The sequence below is a fragment of the Tupaia chinensis genome, unplaced genomic scaffold (assembly GCF_000334495.1).
Source record: "Tupaia chinensis unplaced genomic scaffold, TupChi_1.0 Scaffold145561_1, whole genome shotgun sequence".
Taxonomy (NCBI): domain Eukaryota; kingdom Metazoa; phylum Chordata; class Mammalia; order Scandentia; family Tupaiidae; genus Tupaia; species Tupaia belangeri.
The window spans coordinates 622,409-638,389 of NW_006205418.1; the positions used below are offsets into that span (position 1 = coordinate 622,409).

General features: G+C 46.1%; 1 protein-coding gene across 1 annotated transcript; it reads left to right on the top strand.

Annotated features, from left to right (window-relative positions):
* Positions 1-4,748: 4,748 nt before the first annotated feature.
* On the top strand, positions 4,749-6,410 carry HS3ST1 (heparan sulfate-glucosamine 3-sulfotransferase 1). Its single transcript, XM_006168106.3, has one exon. It carries the CDS (start codon positions 5,029-5,031, stop codon positions 5,962-5,964), a length of 936 nt encoding a protein of 311 aa, XP_006168168.1. The 5' UTR covers positions 4,749-5,028; the 3' UTR covers positions 5,965-6,410.
* The last annotated feature ends 9,571 nt before the right edge of the window (positions 6,411-15,981 follow it).

Genomic DNA, 15,981 nt, shown 5'->3' on the forward strand with positions numbered 1-15,981 from the left:
CGCAGTCCCCTCTCCTCCATTCTCGTCTCAGGGTTCTGGGCACGCACGCACACGTGCCCAGCATAATCCCCAGGACACCAAGTCTGGGGCTCTAACTGCAGCTGGACATAGGGAGCCAGTGCTTCAACCTCGGCACCACCTGATGGCCTCATCACTTATTTTTTAGTTGACTCCTGAAGGATTTAAAAAGTCCATTGTTGGCTCACTTCATATTTCTTTCATGCACATGTTCTGTACACATTTCTTCACTTCAATTTCAAAGTGACCATTTGAGACAGAGGAAATAATTACCCATTTTTACAGATAAGGAAACTGAGGCTAAGAGAGGTTAAGTCACTTTCACAAAAGTAGAGCTAGGACCCCTGGCTCCATAGCCTACGCAGTTCCTTTTGACCCTTCCACTAAGTGGAACAGTTGAGTGAGTGTAACCCCATGTTGTACAGACCCTGTGTGTCGGCTCCTTCAGGACTGGTGGCCAGAGTTGTCAGTCCTGGATAGATATTGTCAGGTCTTTCTTCTTTGGGACTCCAACAACATTACCCTTATTTTACATTAAGTCCACTTGCTTGGGAGACAGTAATACTCAAAGCTGGAATATAGGAGTGGCGTTCAGGAGCCAAAGTTCCAGGCCAAGACTCTCTATGTCATTAGTCCCCAACCTTCCCAGCACCAGGGCCCAGGGTGCTGGGAGACAGCCCCTCCACAGAGGGGAAGTGGAGAGGGAAGGTTGGCCCCAGAGCCACGCAAGTGCACTATCCCCACTGGGCACTCCATTCCCACCACTACGTCACTGCTCTCTATAGGGAAGCAATCACACAGCAGTCGGGTTTGTGCTTCCATGAGAATCCAAAACTGTTAATCCAACAGAAGGCAGAGCTGAGTGGCAATGCTAGCTGTGGGGAGTGGCTGCAACACCCACAAATCCTGTTTGCCCTCTGCCCACCCCCTGCTTTGCAGCCCAGTGGACTGACAGCAGTTTGTGGCCTGGCCCCCAACAGGCCACTTGACCAGCACCGGTCCACCACCCAGGAGTTGGGGACTCCTGTTCTGTGTGACTTTGGCAAGTCATCTGAATGTTTCCGCACCAGTAAAATAAAAGGCAGGGACTAAAGGACTCTCTCCTGCTCTGATGCTTAGAATTCCATTACTGAGATCAGTGTGGTCCAGGAGTCGGACATAAAGTTCACCGTTGCTTAAGGGTCTTTTCTGAGAGTGTTACTAAAAGGCCAAGAAAGTCTGGGTATGCCACTGGGAAGTCCAAATTTTCAAGCCATAGCAAAAGGAAGTTGGATCCCAATGGAAATTATGCATGTGTAAGATAGGTCATGGGTCATAACCTATGTTTAGATATGCGTGTGAATGTGTGTATGTCTATATAAATGTGTTTGTGTAGACATACACACAATCTTATAGACGTTCTGTTGGGTTGTTGGAAAAGTCACAACGTGCTTTTCTGTGCGAAAATGTGCCATGACGTTTCCGGCAACCCGATATGTATAGCACAGGGAGTCCTCAAACATTTATGGAAAATGTATAATGTAAAAAACCAATGTATTGATATAAAAATTTGCTTGGACTGAAGCAAACTCAACTTTTCCTCCCTTTTATGATAGAACACGTGTGAGCACTCAGGAGAGAGAGGAAGACAGCAACCTCGGCAGGGCCTCTCCACACCACAGTTCCCTTTCCCCAGACTTTCAGCTCCCCAGGATCCTGAGAGCCCACGCCTGTGCCCAGCATGATTTTCAGGACAACCTGTGATCCTATATGGCTCCCAGCACCACAGGGCTACTGTGTTACCTCTGTGCTCCAGTGCTAGAACATAAACTGATAATTACGTTCCCATGAATGTTCCAAGTCTCTTTCTCTGCATATCTATAGATCTATCTACCTACCAACCTGTACATGTCATGTATTTACAGAGAGATGTATCTAAATATATACATTTTATATGTGTGTGTAGGTATATATGTGTATGTATGTGTGTGTATATATATAGGTATATATGTGTATGCTTATGTGTGTGTATATATAGGTATATATGTGTATGTGTGTGTGTATATATATAGGTATATATGTGTATGTATATGTGTATATATATTACATATATATACATATAATGTATATATGTAAGTCTTCAGCTAATTTTCCATATACCTCAAATAACTTTGGAATGAAGAAAAAGATCTAGATGTAAGTAAATACATTTTTAGAAAGTATTAAAGTAGAAACAAAGAGCTTTTAAACCACTAACTGCCCAGTATATATTTTTTCCTTCTTTTGTAAAGGACAAACTGTATTTAGTCTCTTGTCTGCTTTCTTCTGGTAATTCCCCTTTAGGAAAAGCATTCAGATGTGCAATGTGCTAACCAGGGTCCCTCAGGTTAGCGAGGGGGGAGAGCGGACAGTCAGGCAATATGCTTTCCATATCTGGCCTCTGCCTCTATCCCTGAGACCTGAGCGGCCTCCACCTCTTGTTTCCTGAGCCTGAATTCAGAGCCATGAGACAGAGAGATGGCCGGCACGCAGAGTGGAGCTCTCTAGTGTGTAGATGTTACTCCCTGCCTCGCTTTACCTGTCTACCCCTGCCACACGCACACACAGTCACACCCAAACGTAAAAGGCAAGCAAAACTAGGCAAGCAAAACCAGTCCATTTGGTTGACCCACATGGGTAATTGAGGAGGAAATGAAATTTGACTGAAGCATACTGAAACTTTGAGTTGATAAAGCAAATGATCTGTTAAATTGAGCTCATCCAATCAGTAGAACCAACCTGAAACCTACCTTGCTTATCCATCCCTCCCCAAACGTTTTTTTTTAAAGAATTATTTTATTTAACTTTATTTATTTATTTATTTAAATTTGACCAGAGAGGGACAGAGAGAGAGACAGACAGAGAGAGAGAAAAGGAAAGTGAGAAAGCAAACTGCCAGGTCCAGGACTCGAACCACAGTCGGCCATGTGGGAATCCAGCACCCTTAACCACCATGCCACCTACCGGCCCCTAAACGTTTTTGTTTTCGTTTTTTTTTTCTGAAGAGTTACATCATTGATCTCTCCATTCCTCTCTCCAGTGTTCGGTGGCTCTCTAATCGTGTACTCTTTAATGTGCAGTTTTCAGAGCAGCTACCACAACTAATAATTGAGAGAGCTACCTCTCTCAAATATGTATTGATTTGATCATAAGGAAGGAAGCCCTGGATTTCATTCTTTTGTTGCACATTCTGGGCAAGTTTTAAACTGATGAAGTGAATTTTAAATCTACTAAAAAGAGGATGATGTTTCCTCTTGATGGGGAACATTTTTACTGTCTGTAAGTCCCATAGTCCCCAAGCCAGGCCTGTGTCTAGCCCTTCCCTTAGTGAGTGGAAATGGGGATAACTTCACTGAGAGTGTCCAGTCTCCTCTTTGGGGAAATGTCAAACATAGCTTGTGTATCAGCTCCTTGAAAACACGAACCCTGACTCCCATGTTTGGCACCTCGTAGCGCCTAAGCCAGCAGTGTCCGTGCCTTCGAGGGGCTCTGTAATCTAAATAGGATCCATCTCAGACAGGTAAAGAGGAGACAGTTGGTAGAAGGAGGAAGTTTACGGCAAGGGATCCCTGAATTCGTTTCTCAGTTTGAGCTCTGCATTTTGAAATGAAGTGCTGTGTCTTTACAAACAAGGCTTTCATCTCTAAAACAGTGGCGATGCCTGTCTTGCCTCTTTACCTTACGCCATGGGGTTGTGGGGATGTTCAAGAGACTGACTGCAGTGCTGCTTTATACATAGTAGCACTTTGTACCTGGGAAGGCCTTTGGCTCTTTAGTAACCTCACCCATTTGTCCCTCTAGGTCTGCTTCAACCATTCCCTCCACAGTGATGCCATCCCTAATCGTTCAAGCAGTTTTAATGACCATTCATCTTCATAATACCCTCCCTAAACTACAGTCAAAACATGCCACACCCTGATGCCTGCAGTCAGGTTGCATCTGCTAACCCTTGGCAAATGCACGCCCCGAGACAAACCACTCAGTGCCTTAAAGCTGCAGTTGTGCACTCTGGCTCTTGGTCCGGGATGGTCGTGCGATGTGGTGGCCTTGGGGGTGCAGCTGTGCTGCACGTACCTCTCCTCCTCCCTGGGACCAGCAGCTGGCCAGGGCATGCCCTCATGCTGATGGCAACAGTACAAGAGGGCAAGTGGGAACACACCGGCTTCCTGATGTTGGGCTGTGTCTACCCACGCACCACTAGCCAAAGCCAAACCGCTTTGCTAGGCAGCACACTCCCCTCAGTGAGGTCGTGGTAAGGGTTGGCTGCAAGGTAAAGAATGAGACTAATTTAGCCTTCCTTATATAATAATTTGACACACCCTATTCGATTAGGAGCCCTTGGTAGGGTAGTCTGATGGCCAGAAAAACAAGCCTGTTCCCATGTCACCTGTCCTGCCAGGGCCCTGTGGCAAGAGCTATGTGGCTCACCTTTGCTAAGGTCCAAAGGACTTTTCAACCCTTTCCTTTATAGCAAAGGTTCCTGAATTATGGCTGGTGGGTGACACTTGTCCCTGTTTTGGGGTAGTCAGAGAGCTAAACACGTTAATGTTGAAAAGAAAGGAGAGTACTATTTAATGATACATGAAAATGATAGGAAATTCAAATTTTGTTTCCATAGATAAAATTTTATTACAATAAGACGACACCCATTCCTTTGTGTATTATCCGTGGTTGCTTTAGTTCTATGACAGAATATAAGGGTCGGAGTGCCAAAGAGATGCCACGTCCCACAGAGCCTAACATATTGACATTCTGGCCCTCCTGGAAGTGTTCACACCTCCTGCTTAGTAGGATCAAGAAGCCGCGAGCATCCCAGGGAGGTGGACGCTGCACTGGCTACTGCAGGGGGCAGTTGGGTTACCTCTGTGTTTGTTTTGTTCCGTAGTAATCGGCGGCCTGCCACACCCATGTGCCACTGACGGGGAGGCGTTCCCTGCGCAGCGCTTCATGACCCAACCGCACGCGGCCCAGTGAAACCTCCGTGGTGTCAGCATGGCCGCCCTGCTCCTGGGCGTGGAGCTGCTGCTGGCCCAGCCCCAGCTAGTGCCTTCCCGCCCCGCCGCCTTCGGAGCCGAGCCGGGCCAGCAGGAGCTTCTGCGGAAAGCGGGGACCTTCCTGGACGACGTGAGAGAAGGCACGGCCCCCAACGGCTCCGCGCAGCAGTTGCCGCAGACCATCATCATCGGGGTGCGCAAGGGCGGCACCCGGGCGCTGCTGGAGATGCTCAGCCTGCACCCCGACGTGGCGGCCGCGGAGAACGAGGTCCACTTCTTCGACTGGGAGGAGCATTACAGCCACGGCCTGAGCTGGTACCTGAGCCAAATGCCCTTCTCCTTCCCACATCAGCTCACGGTGGAGAAAACCCCCGCGTACTTCACGTCGCCCAAAGTGCCTGAGAGAGTTCACAGCATGAACCCGTCCATCCGGCTGCTGCTGATCCTGCGAGACCCGTCGGAGCGCGTGCTGTCCGACTACACCCAAGTGTTCTACAACCACATGCAAAAGCGCAAGCCCTACCCGTCCATCGAGGAGTTCCTGGTGCGAGACGGTCGGCTCAACGTGGGCTACAAGGCCCTCAACCGCAGCCTGTACCACGTGCACATGCAGAATTGGCTGCGCTTCTTCCCGCTACGCCACATTCACATCGTGGACGGCGACCGCCTCATCAGGGACCCCTTTCCTGAGATCCAAAAGGTGGAGAGGTTCCTGAAGCTGTCACCGCAGATCAACGCCTCGAACTTCTACTTTAACAAAACCAAGGGCTTTTACTGCCTGAGGGACAGTGGTCGGGACCGCTGTTTGCACGAGTCCAAAGGCCGGGCACACCCCCAAGTCGATCCCAAACTACTCCATAAACTGCACGAATATTTTCATGAGCCAAATAAGAAATTCTTCGAGCTGGTGGGCAGGACATTTGACTGGCACTGATCTGCAATCAGCTCGGCTTGAAAACTGTCTTACTATACGTTTGCGTGTACATCTAGGGGGAAAAAGAATTTTAAAAGGGCATTGAAGCTATAATTTATTTGTAAAATCCATAAAGTACTTCTGTACAGTATTAGATTCACAATTGCCATATATACTAGTTATATTTTTCTACTTGTTAAATGGAGGGCATTTTGTATTGTTTTTCATGGTTGTTAACATTGTGTAATATGTCTCTATATGAAGGAACTAAGCTATTTCACTGCAAAAAAAAAAAAAAAAGATTTTTTTGGAGACACTGTCTTTTTTTGAATATAATTAACTTGCCCCCAACTCAGAAGAGCTGTCTGTGTAGCACTCATTGAAGACTTTGCAGAATGGAGGTTCCTTTGTTATTTAAAAAAAAAATGTTCATGGTTATAATGGTTCTCTCCTCCCCCTTTCCTTTCTGCATTGCTCTTTTTAATTTTTACTGTTCTGTGGTCATTAATTTCTTTTTCACTTGCTGTAAGATTTGTCTTCCTGGGCTTCCCTATTATTCTTGGAGGCAGCTAGGTTCACCCGACCTCAGCCTACATGTGGATTTTAACCCCACTTAAGCTCAAACCGATAAAGCAATATTAAGGATAGAGAAGAAGTTAATAATGGGTAAGAGGTTCTTTCAATCCATCTTTTTCTCAAAGAATATTTGCATATTCTTCTGACCTCAGCCAGCCATGAGGGAAACCCCCAATACCAGAGAGTAAACCCTTGACCTTTAGGGTGACCTTGGGGCTGTGCCCTTGGCTCCAGGTGGGGGTCGACTTCTGGAAAGCCACTTAGAGTAGGAAACAAAGAAACTGCCAAATCTGTCTCCACCATGCAGATTTTGTGAGAAGGGTGGTCTTTTGCTTACCCCGGGAGTCTGCTTATCTATTTTATGAAAGGTCCATATGCATTTGTAGACATGTCTTTACGTATGTATAGAGACAATGTGTGTATGTTTCAAAATCAACTCTGAATTTGGAGTCCTAAATAGGAAGAAAACGTTAACTCCCAACTGTTCAAATTAAGAAGTAAAAAGGGCGATTTGGAGGGTAGTGCATGGGGAACCCCCTGTAGCTGCATTTAGAGGCTAATGTCCCAAGGTTAGTTTGACTTCTGCCTGGAACAGCCAGAATGTTGGAGGTGGTCCCTTAAATCCCCCAACCTCACTTTTCTCAAGCATTTTTCATTTACTCAGTCTTTTACAGAATTAAACACATTTTTTTTTCTTAGTGAAAGTAAAACATTTATTTGGGTAACAGAGAAAATATAAAAAAAAGCAAAAAACAACAACAACAAAAACCTCTCTTGTTTCGTAACATAATTTCTCCTTAAGGAACAGGAGAATCATGGACATTATTGATCCTCTCCTACACGTACAGGCTCACTGATATTTCCCCAAGCAAGCCCAGGAAGGGGGAATCGCTATGGCAGATTCAAAGAGGAGGAAATAGGCCCAGAGGAAATGAGACCTCTGTACAAGTTCCCACTCACCATAAGTATGGACTTGGAGGTCAGTTTTAGTGAAAGCACGGGTCATTTATTTATTATTATCGTTATTTTTTCTGCCCAATTCTTTCTGAGCTCAAAAGGAAAAGCCCAGACTCAGGGATATATCTTCCTGACATGACCTGACATTCCTTTCCCGCTGCCAAAGCCTTTCATCCTAAGAGGTGTGCCCAAGCTAGAAAAAGGGCAAGAGGAAGCCTGCATTTTTCTCTGGAGCATTATCTGAGAAGTGAGTCATCTCAGTAAAGCTTCAGCAGCTCCATCCTGCTCTGACCTTGGCATGGCCCACACCCCACCCCAGACTGTGCAGAGACAACAGAGAAGATGCCCTCGTCTTCAGAACCCATTAAGCTTGTCTAAACCACCATCTCCCTGGAGTGAGTAGAAGGATTTATAGCAGGCTTCCTAAGGGCATGGTACTTGGAAATACACAGAACACCCCTTCAGCAGCATATCACACTCACTTAAGACATTGCTTTGATCATACTCATCTCAGAGATGAAGCAGTGAGAGGGTCCACAGAGGCTCCAGCAAGTTTTCAAGGCTGCCCGGGAATTTTGTGAGTGAGAAGAAATGCTAAGGACTGTCTCTGACCCAGGAGGATGCTGTTTGCAAACTGCATATACACGTCTGTGTCCTCATGGGGGCGTGTGATTGAAGCATGGACCGCGGGAGGAAGGGGTGGTGCCAGCAGTGGTAGAATTCAGGACCAACAGGAGTGGCATGACTAGCTGTGGGAGGAGGGGTAGGTGCTGGGAGGGTAGGCCCTGTGTGCACTGATCAGGGGATGTAAATTTCATCATTGTGAATATAGGCATGAAGACTCTTGGCTAGGGGAATGTCCATGTGGGTTTACCATGGATGAGGCATCAGGGTCCTAGTGCTACTGGCCATTCATTTTTGGTACAACCCCAACCAATCACATGGAAGGTACAAAGTGCAAGAAATCATTGCTCCAGCCCCAGGCCGTGGCTCCAGCTCTCTTGAATTCAGAGCAGATCCTGCTGCCAACCAGAATCTGTACAGATCAGAGTGGAATACAGTTACTCGGGTGCACCCGGTCTCTCCCCACGCACCTAGTACCATTCTATTAGCAAAGTGCCAGGTGTGATTGGAGGGGTGAGGCTCCTACCACCACTGGCCCAGGCCAAGAGCAGTCTGGGGAGGGCTCCCAGGTAGGGCCTTCCAGAGAGGCAGCGGGATAGGAATACTCTCCTCACTTGATGTTTCTGAGTCAGGACAGCCGCCCCCTCTCTTCCTCCAGGAATCAGATAACTCTGAGACTCTGTTAACACTATTCGGTTATCAGCCCATGGCCTGGAAATGTTCTCGTTTAGGAAAAATAATGATGTGCCTCTCAGCGCAGGGTGCCTGCTCCTTCTGTCCTCGGAGATAGCTGAAGGGACGAGAAGGGCAAAGAGGCCAGCGCTCGCTGTGCCTGCTGCCCACTGACAAGCACTCAGAGGCCGCCGTTGTTCATTAAAACTGGATTTCATTTTGAGCCCCTACTATGTGCTCAGCATGGTATTAAGTCCTCAAGAATATGAAAAGGAAATGCGACGGGATGTGATGGTCATTAACTGCTCCGGTTTTAGTTAAGAACAAGGAGAGACTCTGTGGGCAAAGGCTATGGCACTCAGCCATGTGCAGACAGGACAGGGCAGTGTGTTCTAAGGTTTGAAATTTAATTCAGAGACCCCTCTGGGATGAATCAGCCAGCACCATTACAGTGAGGAGGAAACAGATATAAGAAACCATCCTATCTGCAAGTCACCTTCTTTAAAGAGACAAATATTACTCGCTCTGAGAGGATCACGTCCACTGATGGGGGTGTTGGCATGGAGTATCACAAACAGAAGGAGAGAGACGGCAGAGACTCCTCCCATGGAGTCGGTTCTCAGAAATGGTGAGAGCCAATCTTCCCCAAAGTCGCATGGCCAAGCTGTGACCCGGTCACTTACCTACTGGCCCACAGGGCCCTGCACTTCCCAGGGCAGTCTGCGAACAAGTTGGTCTGTAGCTAGAGCATGGAAAGCAATGCCATCAGCGAAGTGGGACGTTGTCCATGACAGCCTGGGGGATCAAGACAGCGGTGAGGGGGAAAGAAGGAAGGTGGGGAGGTACAGCAAGAGACCGGTGTCGTGGGCTTGCCTAGCAGGTTAAACGCAGTGAGAAGCCACTGCCTGGGAGGCACTTGTGATTATGGCAGCTACTTTCCGAAACTAAAGTGTGTTGGAAACTTACTTCTCAGGCATGTGACTTTGGTTCCTGCACAGGTGTGTTGCATAAAAATATTATTTATTGTGCACCTGCTTTGTGCTTGGTATTTTATCTATGTTGCCTCTTCTAACCACGTAACAGTTATGAGCAGTAGGAAATGGAGTACTAATTTTATGGAGGAGGAAGCTCAAAGTCTGAGATTAAAGTCTTGCCACAGGACCAGCAGTTAGCGTAATGGCTATGTTGCTGGACTCCCATGTAGTCGACCGCGGTTCGTGTGCAGACCTGGTGGCTTAAAACTCACACCGTGCGCATGTGTGTGCATGCCCAGGATCCCGAGAGATTGGAGGAAAAGGGATTGTGGCGTGGCCATCCCCCTGGGGGTGATTTCTCATTTCTGTCTCTCTGTCTGGCAAGCGCATGCGCCCTATAGCAAAAACCTCTCAAAAAAAAAAGAAAAAAAAAAAAAAAAAAGACTTGCCCCATGATGACATAGCTATTGCTAGTTACAGCTAGAATCTTTTTTTTTTTTTTTTTGCTATGGGGCGCGTGCGCTCGCCAGACAGAGAGAGAGAGACAGAGAGACAGAGAGACAGAAATCACCCCCCCTGGGGGGATGGCCACGCCGCAATCCCGTCTCCTCCATTCTCCTCTCGGGATCGTGGGCATGCACGCACACGCGCCCAGTGTAAGTTTTAAGCCACCGGGTCCAGGACGCAAACCGCGGTTGTCTACGTGGGAGTCCAACAACATAGCCATTATGCTAACTGCTGGTCCCAACAGCTAGGTCTTGTCTCCAATATCTTTTCTGTGCTGCTTCTCAGGTCGTCTGATTGTGGGAAGGGAGGGGAGGAGGTGAAGCATAGGTGACCATCTATTAGGCAGAACCTCTAAGGAGGATAGTGGGCTTCCAGGGTTCCAGTTGGACAAATAGGGGCATGCCAGGATCAGCTTCAAGCAAACAGTGGCTTACACTCAATGTAACAGAGACACAGTGAAGCATGCTCCTGGATGGCAGGAGTTCGCTTAGAATGGCTGAACTGGAGCTAAGGCCAGAGCTCTCTGAATGAGAACCAAGAGAGGGGCCGACTAAAGAAGCGATCTGATTTAGTGGCTTGACTGACATGTCTTAATGTTGGAGATGGCCTTGGCTCTTTACTTCAACCTGATATCAAGGTCGTTTTGCTCAACTATCCTAGTTAGGTAACAGGAGAGAGAGCAATTAGGATGAGGAGGCCTGCATCTGAATCCCAGCTCTACTAATTGTGGGCCGTGTGGTTTGGGTCAGATGGCGGGCCGTGGTGATGCAACCGGAACTGCCCCGGGGAGGTCTGGCTTCACATTCCGAGATCTCCTTGTACATGCCGGATATGCACATACCCCTGATCCAGGCTGGCTGAAACGGGGGTAGATAGTGGCATGAAAATAGAGTGCCTCTCTCTCTCTCAACTAAATAAATAAAATTTACAAAAATTCTCAAACCTCAATATTGTTCTTGGTAAAAAATGGGCTGGTACTTCATTCTGTTTTAGGGAAAATGCAATGAGATAAGTTAGATTTTAAAAATTACGAACTTGGCAACCTTGATGCATATATGGTGTAGTGGTTAAGAGCATTAAGGACTTTTTGAGATAGATCAGAACTCTTTTTTAATAACTTTTTAAAGAATTATTTTATTTGACTTTATTTGTTTACTTTTCCTGTTTAATTTGACCAGAGAGGGACAGAGTGAGAGAAAGCGTAAGAGCAAGAGCGACAGCGAGAGAGCGAGAGCGAGAAAGTGTCAGGTCTGGGACTCCAACCGTGGTGGGCCATGTGGGAGTGCAGTGTTCTTATCCATCATGCGACCTGCCGGCCCCTCACAACTGTTTTGAACCAGTGAACAGGCACCCGTCCTCAGCTATAGGACAGCTATGACAGTCACAGCTATGGCCGTAGTGTCCCATCCGCACCTCGTTTATCAGGATGGAGGCTGCAGCTCTGCTCATGGCTCACCGTGTACTGTGTTCTTGACAAATTCCCTTAGGCGGTAGGAGCTGCTTTTCCTGGAAATGCCGGGGAAGTTTTGCTTTCCCTGGGGACATCACCTGCTTTCCTGGGGATAGCCTGTGACTAATGACTGACCGACATAGGGTGGGAAGTGGGGTAGTGAGATACTAGTGCAGCCTCCTTGCGTCTAGCCAGGATAACCTAGGGGCCAACGCACCTCAGTGTTCCTCACGGGGTCAGGCTGATACTAGACTTCCCTTAAAAACATGTATTTGCTCATTTCTTTCCCAACTTTATCCTTGTCCTGCATTGCCTTATGCATTTCTCCTGCAATCCTATTCTTAGTAAATGAGTTTCCCTAGAATGCGAGAATCCCCATGTCAGGCTTTCTTTCTAGGGCATCCATTCTAAGATAGTCACATTACATACATATCTTATTATCGCTGTGTTTCATACAGATAATACGACCAAACCACAGTTACTATAATTTTTCCAATTAAATGAGAAATAGTAGATTCTATGTTTTCCTGCATGTTATATAAAAGTGTTAAATATAACAGTACATACAATTATTACCAGGGAGTAGTTGATTTTTTTTGACATAGTTAATTTTTTTGTCTTAGCAGAACATCAAAATAGTATAATGGGGAACCAGCAGTTCGTGTAATGGCTATGTCACTGAACTCCCCTGTAGTTGACTGCGGGTTGAGTCCCGGACCTGGTGGCTTAAACTCACGCTGGGCGCATGTGCGTGCGTGCCCAAGATCCTGAGAGGAGGATGGACGAGAAGGGATTGCGGCGTGGCCATCCCCCCTGGGGGGTGATTTCTCGCTTTCTGTCTCTCTGTCTCTCTCTGTCTCTCTGACAAGCGCACGTGCCCTATAGCAAAAACCTCTCCAAAATAAAATAGTATAATGGCACCATATGGTGTCGTTAAGAACAAGCAAATCATTTCTTATGTTGCTCTAATAGAAAGAGCATTGGCCATGGATTCAGAATAGCCTGACTTAGAGATTTAGCTCAGCTTTCTTCATAATTTATGTGGGCAATTTCTGTAACTTCTCTGAACTTCTAGTACTTTTTTATAAAATAGGAATGATGATGCCTTCTTCACAGAGATTCTATGACTATTACATGGACAATGGACAAGTATAAGAGATCGTTCCTGCTCTTATAGTCTGCAGAAGGTAAAGGATTATAACTTAGCATTTACTAAAAGATAGATATTATCTCGTTTAATCATTGCATCAGCCTATACATAGGTATCACTAGTGTCTAATATTATGAGTGAGGAACCGAGGCACAGATATGTTAAGTAATTTGCTCAAAGTCACATGGCTAATGATGGCAGAGCCAGATTAGTTCCCAGGAAGTAAGTCTCTTCATAGTGAGCATGCTTAACCTCCAAGCTAAGCATGCTTAGCCTTTTAATGCAAAAGAGATCTCCTTTGCCAACACACCTGTTCACAGAGAGTGCTAGAACATGAAGAAGCATAGACAGGGATCAGGAACTTTACAGTATAAAGAGACCGTGGTAGGTATAATTCTAGGGTAGCTCCCAAGATTCCCACCTCATTGCAAGCACTCTCTGTGGAGTCCTCTGCCCTTGAATATGAGTAAATTATAAACAAGTTAAAATATTTAGTGTCTTCGTTGGGTTACTTTATACGACAATGATAATGTCATTTAGCTACATTATGCTGTATACAACTTCAATTTAGAGATTGGAGAGATTTTCCCACGTGCATTGAAGGTCTCATCTGCTATATTCAAGAGGCCTGTGGGGGGGCGATATAGCAAGGAACCACAGTGGCCAGCCATTGCTGTGTCCTCAGCTAACATCTAGCAAGAAAAAAGGGAAAAAAAAAAAAAACAACAACTAAATTTCACAGTGGAAAAGAACTAAAATTTTCCAACAACCTGTGTTTGTGAGAGGGTTTCAAGTGCCAGAAGAGAAAGCAGTCTGACTAAGACCTTAATGGCTGCCTGGGGTTCATTTCCAGGCAGAGCTAGGGTATGCTACACCATGATCAAGGACGTGTGGTGATTTAACTTGCTAAGTGTGACTAAGTAACTGGTAAATAGTACAAAGGCTCATTTTCATCTTGATTTACGCTCACTTTTTTCTATGCTCTCTTAAAAACAAACATGCAGGAGGCAGTAGGTGGTGTAGTGATTAAGGGCATAAGGGCACAGGATTTCAACATGGCCGACTGCAGTTCAAGTCCAAGATCTGGAGGCTTACTTTCTCGCTTTTTCTCTCTTTTTCTCTCTCTCATTGTGTCCGGCTCTGGGTAAATTAAAATAAATAAAGTTAAATAATTCTTTTAAAAAGTGCATCTCTTTCTTTAAAGTTTTTTTTTTTTTTTCTCTGAGAGAGGGAGTGAGGGAGGACATGCACACCCCCAGCATCCTGACACTGTGATCCACTTTTTGCCAGCCTCAGATCATGGGCCTTTGCATGCCTCGCAGGGAGGTCTTAAGACACAAACCTGAACTCTTCCCTGTGGGCAAGCCTTGCAGAATATCGTGTTTTATCATGATTCTTTATTACCCAAGGAATATGTCTCCATTGTATAATCTGGAGCCTTCAAGAAAGACTATTGAGAGCTTTTATTTGTTTGTTCGTTTTTTGTTTGTTTGTTTTTAACTTTTTGCCACAGTGCATGTGCACATGCCAAAGACGGAAAGAGACAGTGAGAGAGAAAGTGAGAATTCATCTTCACCCACCCCACCCCCACAGGGAGGATGGCCATGTTTCAATCGTTTCTCCTCCATTCTCCTCTTGAGACTTTTTGGCTTGCACACAAACACACCTGGCGTGATTTTTCAAGCCACTGGGTCCGGAACTCGAGGGCAGTCGGCCATGTGACAGTCTAGCACCCTAACCACCACGTCACCTGCTAGCCCCAAATTGCTAACATTTGATTTACATCTTTTCAGGTTTATCCTAAAAAATTAACAGCTTCATAAGATGGTAGAGTTAAAAAGGATCTTAGAAGTCATTTAAGTCAATCTTCTCATTTTACAGAAGGATGTGAAGCCTGGAGAAATGCAGTGGCCCTTCGTGTTCACAAGGTCAGTAGCAGAATGTGGATGAGAGCTCAGCTCTACCTCCTAATGCCCACAACAGTACGTATCTCCGGTCAGTTACCAGTTCCTCAAAGAAGCCCTGCTGCATGTGACGGAGACCAGGGCCGCACACAGCTCTCTGCATGCACTAGAAGCCAGTACGCGCCTCCTTGTTTAGCAGCGTTTTTGGTGCAGTGGGAAAAACAATACAACTTAGGTAAAACTGGTGCTCCAGTAGCATACATTTGCATAACCAAACCATCCCTGTACTGATTTAAAGATACGATTTATTATCTCTTCTAATCCTGTGGGTGAGCTGGGCATAGCCGGGCAGGTCTTGCCTGGGGGCTCACTCAGTTGCAGTCAGTTGGTGGCTGAAGGCTTAACTGGGCTGGATGTCCAAAACAGCTTCTTTAATTATATTTTCAATATCTAACTGGGGCAACTACAACACCCAGGGACCAGCTAGGCGTCATGTTCTGTATGTGCATGGGAACAATTTGGGCTTCCTCACAGCCTGGCAGGTTTGGGGTGGCAGTTTAAATAAATGGGGACATTTTATTAATGTACGGGAGCTGGCTTTCCCTAGAGTGTCCCAAGAAACCAAGGCAGAAGTCCCCAGTGTTATATAGTAAAACTATTGTCACATTCTACTGTCTCAGCAGGCCCAGCCCAGTCCAGGGTGGGGAAGCACCACTTACATCATAGAGAGTGTAATTCACTGGGAGCCCCCACTGGGGAAGAGCTACCATATCTGGTTGTTCCTTCACAGCAAAAAGGACAGAGCACCTGCCTAAGGGGCCTTTGGTCATAAAGCAATTAATGCAGTTGTCAGCTTTCAGGATTTTAGAGTCCATTACATAAATGTAAGTTATCATTATCATAAGTCCTTGGAACTGCTAGACAATTTCAACTATTTTGACCTAAGGAACTTAGAAACTTTGACTATATTCAACCTGATCATTTGATCATACATGATGGTAATTAAGTGATTTTTCTCTATAGTCCATTTGTCCGGGAGTAGAATACAACCACAGGCATGGTACTGCTTCCCAAGGAACCCTGAGAGGAAAGATGCACTTAGGACGAATTGTGGGTTGGGGTCAGCTTGGAAAACGCTGTGCTATAAAGAAGCACAATCCCTGGCAGACCTTCAAGACTCCTCAGGCAATCTGTCACACAGGGAGGAACGTTGCTGAGACTTCT

Bases quoted from the DNA above. Each gene is read 5' to 3' on its own strand.
- HS3ST1 (XM_006168106.3), top strand. From the start codon at position 5,029: ATGGCCGCCCTGCTCCTGGGCGTGGAGCTGCTGCTGGCCCAGCCCCAG.